At 34.6% G+C, this 17,026-nt stretch overlaps 1 protein-coding gene across 5 annotated transcripts; it reads left to right on the top strand.

The window, feature by feature from the left end:
• Positions 1–6,385: 6,385 nt before the first annotated feature.
• On the top strand, positions 6,386–16,294 carry LOC126823648 (uncharacterized). Of its 5 annotated transcripts, none has more exons than XM_050552611.2 (7): positions 6,386–6,481; positions 6,919–7,095; positions 8,286–9,080; positions 10,253–10,387; positions 11,161–11,425; positions 14,153–14,252; positions 14,595–16,294. In XM_050552611.2, the coding sequence occupies exons 3-7, from the start codon at positions 8,680–8,682 to the stop codon at positions 14,597–14,599; spliced, it is 906 nt and encodes a 301-aa protein (XP_050408568.1). In that variant the 5' UTR covers positions 6,386–6,481; positions 6,919–7,095; positions 8,286–8,679; the 3' UTR covers positions 14,600–16,294. The 5 variants fall into 5 exon arrangements, with proteins under 5 accessions (XP_050408568.1, XP_050408565.1, XP_050408566.1 ...); XM_050552608.2 differs by having other exon boundaries at positions 14,153–14,383; positions 14,595–16,293; XM_050552609.2 differs by having other exon boundaries at positions 6,386–6,477; positions 14,153–16,293.
• The last annotated feature ends 732 nt before the right edge of the window (positions 16,295–17,026 follow it).

Raw genomic sequence — 17,026 nt, 5'->3', positions numbered from 1 at the left:
GACATTTTTCATATTTTATTATTTTTTTAAACTTAACATGCAACATAAATTTTACGTATCATATACACCGGTATAGGGTAGCCGAATTTAAATAAAAACTTTAAATAAAAGATTTATTCTCCACTTTAACTTCTCCTTAATAATGGTGTATTAAAATGGGTTTATGAGAAATACATTGAGCGTTTTAAACGTAGAAATCCGACACCCTGTTTGACGTTAATTATTATTATGAATTAATACTGTGACATTGTGATTCAATTTCATTGATGCAAAGCATTAATTGTGATATCACATATGCCTATATCATTATCTCGCGCTGACAATGGATAAAGCACACGACTGTGACACTTTTCTCATTTTTTGAAGAAAGCAGGGGACTATTAAAATCGGTTCGTTCGTCTGTATGTCTGTCTGTTCGGCTCTCTGTCCGTCCGTCCATCTGTCTGTCTGTCCGTCACACTTTTTGGGACACAATAACTCTCCTCCTAATTGAGCTAGCTTGTTCAAACTTGATGTAGGTGTTTTTTAGGTCATTGCCTTGATGGAGTTCAAAAGTGAGCATTTTCTGCTTATATAGTTTTATTATATCAATACCTTGACAAAGTTCGATAATGAGCATTTTCTGCTCAGGGTAAGCAGGGCGATAAACAATTTGATTGGTCGAGACTTTGGAACACAATAACTCTCATTCTAATTGAGCTAAAATGTTCACACTTGCTGTAGGTGTTTATTAGTTGAATGCCTTGTGGAGTTCGAAGATGAGAATTTTCTGCTTAGGGTAAGCAGATATAAGCAATTTGATTAGTTGATGCTTTGGGACACGATAACTTAAGTTCTAATTAAGGGAGAGTGAGGACACTTGGTGGATAGTTTTATCACAATACCTTGACTAAGTTCGATAATGAACATTTTATGCTCATGGTATAGAGCAATAAGCAATTTGATTGGTCGAGACTTTTCAACACAATACTCTAATTGTTCACACTTGGTGTAGGCATTCATTAGATGAATGCCTTGATCTAGTTTGATGATAAACATTGTCTGGTTACGGTAAGCAGAGATAAACCTTAGAATGCCTCGTTCTGCATTTTTGTCCAAACATGGCAAAAACTATTAAAATTTTTGCCATAATTTTGCCAAGTTGTAAAGTGGTAAAAACAAAATGCCACGTTTGTCTGCAGTTCCAAAACGTATTTTTGGGGTTTTTTTTAAATTGCCATGTTTTTGGAACAAGGTATTTTGTCCAGAACGAGGCTGATCACAAGCTTGGATACACCATTTGTCAAAAGGGTTGGGGTGGGGTTCAGCCAAACCAAATATACTGTTCCTGTTTTTATATAACAAACGACGCATGTATGATGAAATCATATCATGTATGTTGCGCCAATTACATATAATTTCATAAGATATATTAAATATAATATCGTTCATTATATAAAAAATGGAACAGCATATTTGTAATTAATAATATTCAAAGGCCTAAAAAACAATTATTGAGTTCGCTCCACTTTGAACTTGGCTGTTTTTCATTTCTCACATCTCTTTGTTGGAAATATTGTGTGAACATATGAAACTGCAACAAAGAACTTGGCTGTTTTTCATTTCTCACATCTCTTTGTCGTAAATAATATGTGAACATATTATGAAACTGCAACAAAGAATGTAACAAACTCTTTTATGCAACAAATGTCATTTCTAGTCGACTTTGCCTTGTGTTTTTTTCTCTACGTAATCGCTTGAAAGTGTCACCAAATAATGTTATGCTGTCCTCGATACGCTTGACGAAACTTTGGTTTGGCTGAACCCCACCCCCAACCCTTTTGAAAAATCATGTATCGAAACTTGTTAACAGCCTCGTTCTGGTCAAAATACCTCTTTCCAAAAACATGGCAATTTAAAAAAAATATGTTTTGGAACTCCAGACAAATGTGGCATTTTGTTTTTACCACGTTACAACGTGGCAAAATTGTGGCAAAAATTTTATTAGCACATTTTTGCCACGTTTGGACAAAAATGCTGAACGAGGCATTCTGAGGTTTATAGTGTAACTTTGGTTATAATTAAGTAAGTGATGAAACTTTTGAGTATAGATTCATTACATCATTACCATGACTAAGTTCGATGATGAGAATTGTCTGCTTTGGCTAAGGAGCGATAAGCAATTTGATTGGTCAAGACTTTAGAACATAACAACTCTGCTTTTAATTAAGGTAGAATGTTTAAACTTGATGTAGATGTTCATTAGGTTAATGTCTTGACTGAGTTCAATGATTAACATTTTGAGCTAAAGCTAAGCAGAGCTAATCAATTTCATTGATTGATACTTTAGGACAAGATAACTTTGATTCTCACTGTTTGATTGCGTGATACTTTTGAAAAAAAATGAATTTGCGATAAATTAATATCTGTCATCTATTCATTTTGGGATTTTGGCGGGGGACATCAGCCTCACTGTTGTCTTGTTTTACAAATTTTTCATGTAGCTGAGCAGGGTTTAGACAACAGAGTAAAAATAACCCAAGCACATGTGTTTTATGTAAACACGCCATGTCGCTGACACTCGCGTAAAAGCGATATATGATATGTGCTATGGGTAATATTGCAATAAATTCTTTACCATTGTAAACTGTCTTTAGAGTTTCAATCTGTTTATTTTTCAAAACAAGGTTAGATACTTCTAAATTTGTTTTCACAAACAAAACCGCCTCTGTGAAATTATGTTTCATGGGCGCCGCCATATTGAATAATTAGAGGACTCTTTTGTGATTCAGCTTTGATTAGTTTGACATCTTTCATACACACAGCGGCTAAATAAACATATTTAATTTCATTCAATATGACAATAGAAGAGAAATAAATACTTTTAAAAATTTCTAAAAGCATACTCAGTGTTTTCGACTAAAATCGTCGATGTAGGAATTAAAATGTCGGTTAATTAGCTTAGGGCCTATTCTCAGCCGGAGCTAGCTGTAGATAGGCAGCCTAAGTTTGGGATGGTCACAATTTTTATCCGATTTTGACGAACTTTGAAATATAGGTCTATCTCCCACAGATCTCGGTTCCTTTTGACATTGACATGTATCGACCATAACTTCATGGATTATGGCCCCTGATTGTACGAAAAATCACGTTTTTAGCTTGTGGATATTCTAGAGGTCACAATTTTCACCCGATTTAAAAAAACATTTGAATGTATCACCCTTACACCATAATGTTGGTTGAGTTTGAATTTCGTGAAAATCGGACCAAATTTGTCCGACAAAATGACCTCCCCTCATACGCAAATAGTGTAAAAATATGGTATATCAAGGTCGAACAGATTTTGATGAAACTTTAAATTTATATCACAAAGATCTTGGTTCCTTTTGATAACCAAGCATATCCAAACATAACTTCCTGAATTATGGCCCCTGATTGTTTGAAAAATCGCATTTTTAGCTTGTGGACTTGCTAGAAGTCACAATTTGTATTCCATTTTAAAAAATGTTTAAATATATCACCTTTAGACATCAATGAATGTTGAGTTCGAATTTTGTAAAAATCTGACTGAAACTGCCGAACAAAATAGCTACTCCTTTTCTGATTTTGATGAAACTTAAAATATGTTTATATTCATGCATATTTGACCATAACTTCCTGGATTATAATCCCTGATTGTACGAAGAATCGCTTCTTTTTCTTTTTAGCTTGTTCTCTGTCCATCTGCTGCAAAATGTGAGCGTATCTTGCATGGCAACCGCTTGTTTTATCAGATACTAGCAGGATACCCGGCTTCGCTCGGGGGTCATAACTCCGAAACCGGAAGTGGTAGACTAACGCCACCTTGCCTATGTTACTCCCCAGTCCGAGCTACCCTATACCCCAAATTTCAGACTCGGGGCAGACCTAGTGTAGCCGCCAACCGGAAGTGGTAGACTAACGCCACCTGGCCTATGTTACTCCCCGGTCCGAGCTACCCCTATACCCCAAATTTCAGACTCAGGGCAGACCTAGTGTAGCCGCCAACCCCGAACAGAAAGACTTCGCTCGGGGGTCATTACTTCGAAACCGGAAGTGGTAGACTAACGCAACATGGCCTATGTTACTCCCCGGTCCGAGCTACCCCTATACCCCAAATTTCAGACTAGGGGCAGACCTAGTGTAGCCGCCAACCCCGAACAGACCAGCTTCGCTCGGGGGGGTCATAACTCCGAAACCGGAAGTTGTAGACTAACACCACCTAGCCTATGTTATTCCCTGGTCCGAGCTACCCCTATACATCAAATTCCAGACTCAGGCCAGACCTAGTGTAGCCGCCAACCCTGAACAGACCGGCTTCGCTCGGGGGTCATAACTCCGAAACCAGATGTAGTAGACTAACGCCACCTGGCCTATGTTATTCCCCGGTCCGAGCTACCCCTATACATCAAATTCCAGACTCGGGGCAGACCTAGTGTAGCCGCCAACCCCGAACAGACAGACAGACAGACAAACGACAGTCACAAATATATATATAGATAAAAAAATGTTTAAATATATCATTGTTAATTTATAGTGAAAAGGCATGTAATACAAAGTCTAGAGAGATTTCACATTTTTTATCTGATTTTGATGAAATTTAAAGGAGCTAAATTGCTAAAATATTTGGGACCTAGAAATTGACACAAATGGGTGGCAATGCATATAATAATGTAACTTACATTCAGTCGTTTCAATTTTTACTCTAATTTTGGATCAGCTATGTTCGGCGAAATATGCCAGAAGTCTCAATAGAATGGTAATCTCTAGCATCTGGTTATTCCAGTCTATTGCGCATATCTTCAGATAAGAATATTATTATGCCGTCACCGTTTGACATGACTTGTGGAGTATGTCTAGCCTTGTTCTTCGAGTCCTTTGTTACAACTGGAGCTGAAACGCATTATGGTACACGATTCGAGAGAGAGAGAGAAAAATGGGGTTTAACGTCCACTCGACCCAAATTAGGTCATTTTGGGACTAACACATGAATCAATTTTATTTCAGTAAATCGCTTGCGCATAGGGATCTTTAGCAGTGGGAGGAAACTGGAGGACCCATAGAAAAACCATGAGGTTGGACAGGCGACCCAACTTCTTGTTACGTACAACCAGGGAATCGAAACCATGCCAGTTGATTCAATGACAGACCTTATGATACAGCGCACACATGCTAACCATTCGGCCATCCAACCCCCGTCTTAAATATTGCATATCAGAAGCCCATCTTTTCCCAGTAAGATCACAACATCAATGTTGATTTAAATTGACAAATAATTTGTGTTTTCAATGTGGAAGACTTTGGATGATATTGGGTTAGAGACTTAGCTCCTTTAAAAGATATGTTTGTATCCAAAATATCTCGGATATTTTCGATATTCATTCATATTTGACCCTAACTTCCTGAATTATGGCCCCTGAATGTACAAAAAGAACCTTTTACTTTCAGCTTGTTCTCTGTCCATCTCTTACAAAATGTGGGCGTATCTTGCATGGCAACCACTTGTTGTAAACTTAAAATCCAAAGATATTGGTTCATTTCGATATTTGCACATTTCTGACCGTAACTTCTTGGATTATGGCCCCAGATTGTACAAAAAAATGGTTTTGTTTGAGCTTGTCCATCTCTTGCGTATCTTGCATTGCAACCGCTTTTTTTTTTGGACAAAAAATTACAATTGTGACGAATTTCAGTTAAAAGTGTCAAAATGTATATTTGTGCATTGAGGACTTGGTTTATAGCAATTACAGGTAGATTTTTTCAAGTCCAGATCCAATGTGTGGTAATAAGGTGATGATTTTCTTTTTTTCTTTAGACCTTAGACATTATAAATTAACATGACAAGACCATAATCAACTCTTAATGCCATCAGATGGGTCCGATTTTAAGTAAATTAGAATAGTTCGACCATTTGATGATTTATTTAAAAATGAATAATCAAGACTTTGTTTATTATCTTAACAACAGTAGTAATGACAATCGAGGCTACACTGTTCTTCTAACTCCCATAACTCTGCTCAGAGTGGAGTGATTTGACTGAAATTTTCAGCATATTCCCTTTACATTATCTTTTTTTAACTATTATAGTGAGAACTGCCAGCTCTTTATGTAACCTTACATAATGCCTCTTTAATTGAACAGATACTTTCCAAATCTTTGAAACATAAGAAAAGGACTAACTATAGCGAGGCCAATATGTGTGGGTTTTATATGTAAATTTCTATATTGGATAATATTGTGACAAGAGTAATATTTTTACCCATGCAGTCAGTTGATTTTGTTTATGTTGTCAATTTAAGCTGTGTATAATATATAAACTACTTTAATACATGATGTACTATGTCATGTGACCACTAGGCTATAGATTTGTGTGCACTGAACCATTTCCTTCCCTACACAAATTCTGTAGTGTATTGTATCCGGTAGATAGTTTATTAATAGTAGCCATTAGCTCATTCCAGTATTAGTGATTTATCTTCAGTAGGTATGTTTATTTTAGAATTCAAAGAAATTATAGTCTTGGTTGTAAAGTGACAGCCAATATTGATGGAATTTAGAGGGATAAATTTACCTATTAACATTATTTATAGTATTTCATTTTAAAGAAATGCTCATTCACTGAGTGCATTGCAAATAATGCATTCATATTTTATTAGAAACCTCTCTTAAAATTAGGGTTAGCTAATTACAGTTATCGGTAGCAGCAGCATTATTTAGATGAGTTGTCTAGTTTAATGTTTGAGAGCAAGGGATGTTGATGTTAGTCCTGAGTGTTGTTTCAATGTATTATGCAGTGTGCTGTGAGGGAAATTTTGCTGGGCGGGGCACAATGGCCTACTCTTATATCAAATTCCAACTGCCAAGGGATCTTTTACGTGCATGCCAATGTATATGTCCTCATTTTTTTGTTTCATCCGAAAGACTAGACAGCTGTCCTGCACTACTAACAAGGAGAAGTCACACTGGAAAATCCTGATGAACTTTCTCGGCCATACCAGGATCGCACATGCAACCTCCAAGTAGCGAGCCATTGTCATACCCACTTAGCCACCATGGCTCCACACCAACATCAAAGGATGACATCTGTATTTTAAATAAGTATGTTTTGGCTTTTACTGATATAACTCTTATTTTACATAGAGTATTTAAAGTGACAATAACACTCTTGCTGGCTTGACAGCTCCAGAAAATACAAAATAACCTTATTCTAAGTACTAGATGTGTTAGTGTCCTACCTGTTGTGTAAATTATCCATTAAATCCTATTTTACTTGTCCAGAGGGTTCCAAAATATTTTAAAATCCAAGTCACATTTGAAAAGCTTTACGTCAGGCTTTTCAAATCATTTAGTTGAATTTTTCCAATTTTTTAAATTAGGTGTGTTAAGATGAAATTTGTATCATCAATTAATTGGAATATTGTAAAATAGTACAGTTTGTTGACCAGAATAAAGATTGGGACATATTATTCAGTTACAACAAGAGTGGTATTGAGCCTTTAAAAGCGTAAAGAGTGAAGTGAAATTATACATATTGCTTTTAAATACAATTATTAGGCTACTTTTAAATTGTGTTTGGGTTTTATATGTTATAGGACAATGATTTTCTCTTTTTCTAGGCTATACAGGATTGATATTTTAAAATCATTCAAATATCATTATTTTATAGAAATTATTTAAAGCAATTCCCCAAAGTCTTTCAAACTAATAAATGACTTGTTAGTCTTATCAAAGGAATGTCAGTATTAAAATCACCTGTGCACATATATATATATATATATATACTATTTTTGATTAACCAACTGACATATATTCACAAGCAAAAACATTTGACGAAAATGGATGAGTCTGGTAAATTGAGTTGTAATATTAAGTGTATTTGGATAATGACATTGGACATGTTTAGATAAAATTTTGGAAAATTAGTGATGTCGGAGTTGAAATTTGCGTGGATTTGGGGATATAGATTAATTATAGGTCAACAAGTATGTAGGGCCTACTACTGCTGAAAGGGGATTGAGTTGCTGAATGGTTTAATGCATGCACTTTAGATCATAAGGACTGTAATTGAGTCAAGTGACATGGTTTCGATTAGGTTTGTCTGTCCAACCTTGTGGGTTTTATTCAGGTCCTCTGATGTCCTCCCACTGCTAAATGACCCCTATGAGCAAGCAAATTATATTTATACCACAGATTTATAGACATTTATTCCATTTTTGGGTTACACAAAACAACAGACGGTTAATGTATGTTTCAGTTTTATTTCAATAATTCTGTTTGGTTTGTTTCAGAGATCAACAGTTGAGTACCATGTAAGACGGTAATTATACATTGTGCATTTTATAAACCAAGACTTGCAGATTTAGATACTGTACATAAATAGCAAAACAGTGAGCATTTGCTGATTCAGATACTGTACATAAATACCAAGACAGTGAGCAATTGCTGATTCAGATATTGTACATGCTGATTCAGATACTGTACATAAATATAGAAAAAGAATGTGAGCACTTGGTGTTTCAGATACTGTACATAAATACCAAGACAGTGGGCACTTGCAGATTTAGATACTGTACATAAATACCAAGACAGTGAGCATTTGCTGATTCTTCAGATACTGTACATAAATACCAAGATAGGGAAGTAAAAAATAGATGGACAGATCTTCTCTTAAATGAATTTATAATGAGGTTGACCATGAGAAACACCAGTTTAGTAAAGATATGCTGCTATTTAATACTCTTTGTTTTTGGTGTAGAATTTATTTTCATTAATGCAACTTTGATTTGGATTTTTGTTAAAATCAAAAATGAAATCACAGTATTCAGTGAGCTTCAAGATTTCTCAATGGAGAAAGTTTTGAAACACTTTGATATGGGGAAAGCAGTTCATTATGGAAAAAATGGAGGTTTTGTAAAGATGATGCAAGAAACAATCGAAAGAGTGTACATGGTAACATATCCTCCGCAGACCAAAAGCAGTAAAGAACCGCAAATCAGTTTCTTTGGAATTGATTTCTCCCAAAATAGGGAGGCATCTTTATTAATAAAGAGAATAAATTCGAGACGGAACTTTCCATATAAACGGTAAAACATTTTTCATTATTTTTTTTATATGCCCAAATTTTCATTTGGACATCCGTCCACAATTTGTTTGTAGACACTCTACTGGTCACAATTTTTATCTGATTTTGACGAAACTTTAAACATTGGTTTATCTCCCACAAAGATCTCATTTCATTTCGAAACAGGCATGTATCAGACCTTAACTTCATGGATTATGGCCCTGATTTTTTGAAATATCACACTTTAAGCTTGTGGACACTCTGGAGATCACAATTTTTATCGAATTTTGATGAAACTTGAAACAAATATTTATAACCCAAAGATCTTGGAGCCTTTCGATATTCGCGCATATATACCGGATCGTAACTTCCTGGATTATGGCCTCTGATTGTACGAAAAATCATGTTTTCAGCTTGAGGTCCCTCTATAGGTCACAATGTTTATCCGATTTAAAAAAACCTTTCGAATATATTATCGTTAGGCTACAGCAAAATGACAGTTGAGTTCAAATTTCATGAAAATCCGACCAAAACTGCCGACAAAACATTCAGATATATAATTATTACACAACAATCACAGACAAGTTCGATTTTGGTACAAATCGCAAAGTAACTCCCCGACAGTAATCCTATCCCCTTTTATGCAAATAGTGGTAAAGCATGTAAAAAAATTAATGGTACAGTTCGATTTTGGACCCCAACTTCTGGAGTTGTAGCCCCTTCCTTTTGCACAAAATGTGAAATATATTTAAAGCTGCAATTTCATATTTTTAAGTTATATTTTTAAAATTTATTAAAATAAAGCCTTAAAATAGATGGTATCCATAAACCGTCCTACCTTGTTAAAGAATAATCCTATTAATCCTATAATTCACTATTGCCAGCTGAGAAATTGGCAAAAATATCATTTTCAACTTCAAATTCCAACGTTTGAAGGTAGCTAATGCATGGAGGCAATAGGAAAACAAGGGAGGTAATTGTGTTATTATTTCCTGTGTCAATCATTTTTAAGGGTGGGAAATAATGCCCATGGTCGTATAATAGTGAGTTGATAACCTATTGGGCAAAAGACTTAGAAAATATGAAATTATCGCTTTAAAGTTTGTAGACCCTGCAGAGGCAATAATTTTAGTAAATGTTTATGCAGGTCTGTTTATATCTATGCACTCAAAAATATACATGTGTTTATTTCAGGTTGATTGTAGATATCGGAGCTAATGATGGATTAGTATCAAGTAATTCATTTAATTTTATTCAATGGGGATGGAGTGCTGTTTTAGTGGAACCACAGATCACAGAAATTAAAATGGCTAAAGTTAATACATTTAGGTAATTAATATTTCCACAACTGTAATTGTTACTGTTACTTGAATGACAACATGCTGGAGCCAGGGTTGCTTAGTTTTTGACAGACGGTTTTTAAATCTGGCCTTTCAGAGTTCTTCGCCTTTTTATTCCAGAGTTATTCCCCTTTTCAATTTAACAGGAATAGAAGCTAGAGTTAGTATGAAGCATACCGGTAGCCACCATGAGAAAATTATCCCAATTGATTTTCAGTTTTCTCTGATTTTCCGTTTTGGAGTTAATGACCTTGTCATTATTGATATTGCAATTTCTGGTTAACACAATTGAGGCTAGAGTTTTTGATGTATAGTTTGGTGTGAAGCATTTGGGATAGTGACATGACAAACCTTAACTTTATCAATTTTCAGCATTCCATGACCTTTAGTTGCAGAGTTAATCCCCATTGCCAAAAGGCTTAACAGATTTTTTATAACTTTGGTCACTCATTTCAAATTTGGTGTGAAGCGAGAGGACTATACATGAGAGGATGTGGGATTGTAGAGGATGAACCCTATTGATTTTCAGCTTTTTTTCCAGATATATGTATATGTATGGAAAAGCTTGTGAACACGATAGAGATTAGATTTCCTGAAGACATCCTTGTCAAATTTGACATCCAAATTTTCCTTTAAAATAAGCCGATGCACGCACATGTATATGGCTTTTTTTTTTGTTGAGACAAAACTTCTGTGTTGGCCTATTTCTAAATATGCGTGGCTATCATTAGTTATAGAGATATATGAATTTATTCTTTTCAGATACATTGACCCATATAATGACAAAAGTCAAAATGTTAGTTTTGAAAGGGCAGTCGTGGGTTCAAAGAATGGAATAGAAACCTTTGTGATTACATCCAAATCATTTTTCACAGAGAGTCATCTCTATAATCCAGACGAACGGCTTACCAAAGGTGACATTACTGTAAAAGTTCAAAGTTATACTGTTAGTGAGATAGCCAAAAAGAATAATATCCCAAAATATTTTGGAATTTTATCTATAGATGCTGAAGGGTCCAGTTATAAGGTTAGTGAATATAGGGTAAATTTCGGATATTATCAGGTCTTTTTGGGACTTAATTCATCAAACTTTTCAAGACAATTGCAATTTTACAAGTGAAGTGTTTCTGAGCATTATATACTGCATTAAAGATGCATATATGTGAGAGCTAAATTTGGCTTCAAAGTATGAATGTTATATAAACTATTGTTTAGATATTTATTCACATTTGAAGCCTATAACCAACTCTCTGGAGCATCAGAATGATGAGATTTAAGATAAAACGAATATTCAAGACATAGTCTTGATCATCAATTTATTACCGTTGCTATGATAATAAGCAATCTACACTGCACATCTTGTAAAAACCATCTTGTAAAGTAATTTGAATGAAATTTTCAATATATTCATCTTCCACTATCTATTTTTATCTATGGAAATGTAGTCATATATATTGCCGTTGCCGTCACCATCGCCCACATTCTTCGTCCATAATTCCTTGTGACACTCTGCAGACTACATTTATTATCCGATTTTTAAAAAATTTGTATATGTTGTTTAAAAAAATGAGATAAAGACACCTATTTAATTTCAACAATTTCTATTAATTTACTGAATTATGGCCCTTGTTTCTCTTAACGAGAAAAGTTATCATCCGATCAGTATGAAATGTAACAGACTAGTTTAAATTAGTAAAACAAAGAAGCCTATTGAATTTCAGCAATTTCCGTAGATTAACTTCTAGACTTATGGCCCTTGTTTCACTTTGTTGAACCTTGTGAATGCTCCAGCAACAAAAGTCATCATCTAATCGGTAGTAAATTTATATGCATTATATAAATTAGTGAAGCGATGAAGCCTATTTTCGTTAATTACTACTTGAGTTATAGCCCTTCTTTCACTTGATGAACCTTGTGAACGCTATTTCGACAAAAGTTATCATCCGATCTGTATGAAACTAATATCAGTGACTTGTAAATGCCCCCATTATCCATAAAAGTATACATATGCGACAACTCTTGTCGACTCCGCAGACAATTTAGCTGCTGTTGGTGTATGTTTTGTTTCGTGCAAACTATCTTTGAACTATAATACAACAAAAATAACCAGCGCTCAATCTAAATCTTACATAATGTATCTTTAAACATGCATTATGCAAGAGCTAAATCTGATTATTGCAAGTCTTAATTTAGGCTTCAGATGTTATAGAAATTATAAATTAGATCTTTATTTAAACAACAAGACCAAAATCAACTCTGTAGACACACGGATGGCTCGGCTACAGCTCGGATTTAAATAGGATTTCACTAATTGATTAAATCAGATAAGGGGTAACCTGATGAAAATACGTTCGTTAGATCGAGGCTAAATGATAGAGTGTACTTAGTGAGGCCGCTGTAAAGTGTTTCCGTAGGCCATTGAAAACTTTACTTGATAATCGAGATATGTAGGTGGAGTTAACGCCTGTCAATCAAATGTTCGGCGAAGGTGAAGACACATTTCGCTACCATTTCTAGGCAAATATTACAACGATGATAACTATGTTCAGAATAAAGTAATTTGACTGAATTTTTCAATATATTCTTCTTTCATCATCTACTTTTGAACTGTTATAGCAAGAATGGCCATCTCTCTATAAATATCTCCCATAATGTATCTTTAAGGAAACACATTTTTTCATTGGAACCTGTTTACACGCCCACTTAATACTGTCATCAGGCTTGGTGGTCCTTCATCTATTCCCATTTTTTGTGTACAAGTAAACATTAAAAGAATTTTTAGACAGTATTAGATGAAACTGCATGGTTTTATTGTTACATCACAAGAGCCAATGCTGGTTTATTCGTTGTTTGTAATCTCTTGTGACCACTCTAGATGAAGGATCCCATTGAATTTCAGTGATATCTGATAACAAACATTATCATCCAATCTGCTTGAGGTTTATAAGTATTACTATGTGTTAGATATGAGAGACGAGGAAACCAAACAAATTTTAAAAGCCTCTGTTCATTAATTTGAGAGTTATTCCTGCTCACTTTGAAGATCTTGTGAACACTCTAGCAATAAACTCTATCATTCAATCTGCTTACTACTCCATGTACAGATTAGTACTGTAATCTATAAAGTTTAATGGGGGGTTGGATGGCCGAATGGTTAGCACGTGCTTGCTGTATCATAAGGCCTGTCGTTGAGTCAACTGGCGTGGTTTCGAATCCCTGGTTGTACGTGACAAGGAGTAGGGTCGCCTGTCCAACCTCGTGGTTTTCTCCGGTTTCCTCCCACTGCTAAAGACCCCTATGCGCAAGCGAATTATTGAAATAAAATTGAACCATGTTACTCCCGAAATGACCTAGTTTGTGTTGAGTGGACGTTAAACCCCATTTCTCTCTCTCTCTATAAAGTTTTATACAATTACAATTATGTGACAATCCATCCCCACCCCACCCCACCCCACATCACCAGACAATGAGGCTTTCAATGGGTATGTGTTATGTTAGCATCCAATACGTTGATTCCTGACTATGAATACAAGACAGAGAGTAGAACATAGAATTTGAGCCATGACGAAGACTCTGGGGACTACACCAAACCACTGATTACCCTTTGCTCCAATGTATCCGGGCCTGATACCAACACGGTCTACCACATACGTAATTTAAAGATTATGAGAAAGGATAAATTTTGTAATTTAACAGTATTACTATTTAGATTAGGCTTATCTTATGATTATTTTATTTTTTAATTTTTATTCAGATTTTAAAGCAGTGGTTACTACTTGGTTATAGACCTGCATATATTATATGTGAAACTATCCATGAAATACCATTGTCAACTTTTTTAAGAGAATTGAAAGGTAAAACATATCGTATAATGTCCAAAGTTGGGTGGAATGTAATTTTTGAATACCAAGATGCTGTACATGATGATGAGAATTAAGTAAGAAAATCAGATGGTGGCAGTAGATCAAATTTTGATTTGGATAAGGTACGGTACCGGGTATACTAAATACCATTCACTACCCTTGTTTGGGGTTTTTGGAAGTTATATTTTAAACATACATTATGCAAGAGCTAAATCTGTCTATTGCAGCTCTTTCTTTAGGCCTGAAATGTTATCTAAATAATTAATTAGACATTAATTAACCTATCCAGACCATAATCATGAAAATACATAAAGCTGCACTTCTTTGTTCCAGGATAATCTGGTTTAATAAGATGTTAAAAGTAATGTTATTGAATAGATGGGACAAAATATTAATCTGTTGTATACTGGGGTTATAATTTAGGAACAAAAAAAATTGTATTTCCTAATGATTATAAGATGTAAAATAACATTCCGCTTTATACCATTCCATGGCCTGATGCTGATATCAAGTGAGGCTCCAAACAACTCATCCTCAAATTCGAATTCTTACTTATCAAAGCACTTGATATCTGCAGTTGAAATCTGTGTCTGTCATTGGCTAGCTCACAAGATTGCAATCATTATAGAGACTGGTCACAACATGGTCAATTTTAAGATATTGTTAAATGTTAAATATTGTATTGTATTGTATTGTATTGTATTTATGTACCTTCTTTGTACTGTGTTACTATGACGCTATGATGTCATAGTCATTCTTGTATGAACTAAATGTTGTTTACCTGAAGAGCTTAATAAAATAAGCAAAAGTGCTAGTAATCAAAAAATAATGTATTTTATATTTTTGTGTATTTAAGAGTAGTTATCTTTGTTATATGTTTTGTGATAATTTGTGCCTGACAATGTCTGTGACATGTGCCTTAGGTCAAGGCTTGGTTTTAACTATGTTTTACCTGGAGATTTTTCATATTTATTAAATTTTCTAACTTATTAATTGCAAAAAGTTCAGAACCTGGCAGCCCGACTTATTACCAGAATCAAATTTCATAATCATATCACCCCAGTTTTAATCAACTTCACTGGTTACCCATCATTTTTTATTCTGTCCACATTTTCATGTGAATGTATTATGCTGTCCCCCCTCTTGAGGGCTCCATTCAAATATGTTTCTGGTCACAATTTTTAAGTGCCCACACTGAAATGTGGTTATATATTGTCACTGCCCCAGTCCGTCAGTTCGTCATCCACAATTGCTTGTGGACGCTCGACTAGAGACTAAATTTGTTATCCGATTGACTTGAAATTTATATTCAGTGTCTATGGTCATGGGACGAAGAAGCCTATTGATTTGCGATAATTACTGACAGAGTTATGGTTCTTCACCACTTTGGCAAATCATGTGGATGCTTTATTGGCTAAAGTTATTATCTGATTGTCTTTAAATTTATACACCGTGTCTATGGTCATAATTTCCCATAACTTGACCAGCTAAATTCATAATATTACAAGTTTTGTACACTAAACGTTAGCATGGACCAGACAATTTCTAATGATTTCTGATAATTACTTAATGGATTGCCATCTTCATTAGCCCAGTTGGAGCAGAACAGTAGGACGTTAAGTTTAACCACATTTCATTTCATTTCTTAATGGATTGTTACTTCTAATCAGTTTTACTTTTTATTGTCTTGCAATTCCTTTCATTATCGACAACAAAATTTGACAACCCTTATGGACTGCTCAGACAACTATTAGCTGCTGTGGGTATATGTTTCGTTGTCTGCCAACTTTTGTTTACACTACTTTATATAGTTATTTTCATATATAACTATAATTTTATAATTGTTATAGATTATTTAAAAGTAAGTTTTTTCTAATGTTTATTGTACATTTGTGGAAATGTGCGCTATAATAATTTTTTTAATAGTATGAATTTTATATATTATTTATTGCAATTTTACAAATCATTTTTTAAAGGACATGTAGGGTATTTTTAATAATAAAAAAATAATTTTATTCTAGAATGTTTTAAGAGTTTTAAATGATTGGCCCGGTTACCAGGTCATCACACACGACTACATATTATAAACTTTCTTTGGAACCTCGTGACTGTGTTCTAGTTCTATTTTATTATTAGAATACCATTCGACAAAAATGAGCACTAACATGCCATTTAGTATGAAACCATACTCTATTAAAACTATTTCTAAGGTGTGAACAATATTCTTAAAAATGCATTCCCACAAAAGTATATCGGGTGGTTATTTCCAATAAAGGTTTGGCAATTTTGGTATGGAAGACACCAAATCTTTCTAGAAAAATTTTGCACATCCATTGAGCGTACACAGGACAAATATTGGCAGCCTGATGATTTAGGGCTGCCTGCTCAAGTGACGTCAAAGGTTGCACGTGTTGATTGTCTGACCACTTTTCATTAGGGAGGGGTTAATGTATATGTTGATAAACATGATAGTGAGCAGACATGGAAAAGTGACAGACTTTGGCAAGGGATAATCCCAGAATTTACTTAGGTTTCAAGGATTAGAGTAGCCAAGTCTCTAACTCAATATCATCCAAAGTCTTTGACATTGAAAACACAAAATATTTGCCAATTTAAATCAGCATTGATGTTGTGATCTTACCGGAAAAAGATGAGCTTCTGATATCCAATATTTAAGGTAAAATAAACATTTTACCATTGGCACATGAATCGTTTACCATAATGCATTTTAGTGCCATTTGTAACAAGGGACTCGTAGATCGAGG

The sequence above is a fragment of the Patella vulgata genome, chromosome 6 (genome assembly GCF_932274485.2).
Source record: "Patella vulgata chromosome 6, xgPatVulg1.2, whole genome shotgun sequence".
NCBI lineage: Eukaryota > Metazoa > Mollusca > Gastropoda > Patellidae > Patella > Patella vulgata.
The sequence above is the reverse complement of the archived record's forward strand: the minus strand, read 5'-3'. Positions and strand labels throughout refer to the sequence as shown.

Coding starts and splice junctions, on each gene's coding strand:
- LOC126823648 (XM_050552609.2), top strand. CDS start 8,680: ATGAGGTTGACCATGAGAAACACCAGTTTAGTAAAGATATGCTGCTAT. Junction 9,081..10,252: donor CGGAACTTTCCATATAAACG/GTAAAACATTTT, acceptor TGTTTATTTCAG/GTTGATTGTAGATATCGGAG. Junction 10,388..11,160: donor GCTAAAGTTAATACATTTAG/GTAATTAATATT, acceptor TATTCTTTTCAG/ATACATTGACCCATATAATG.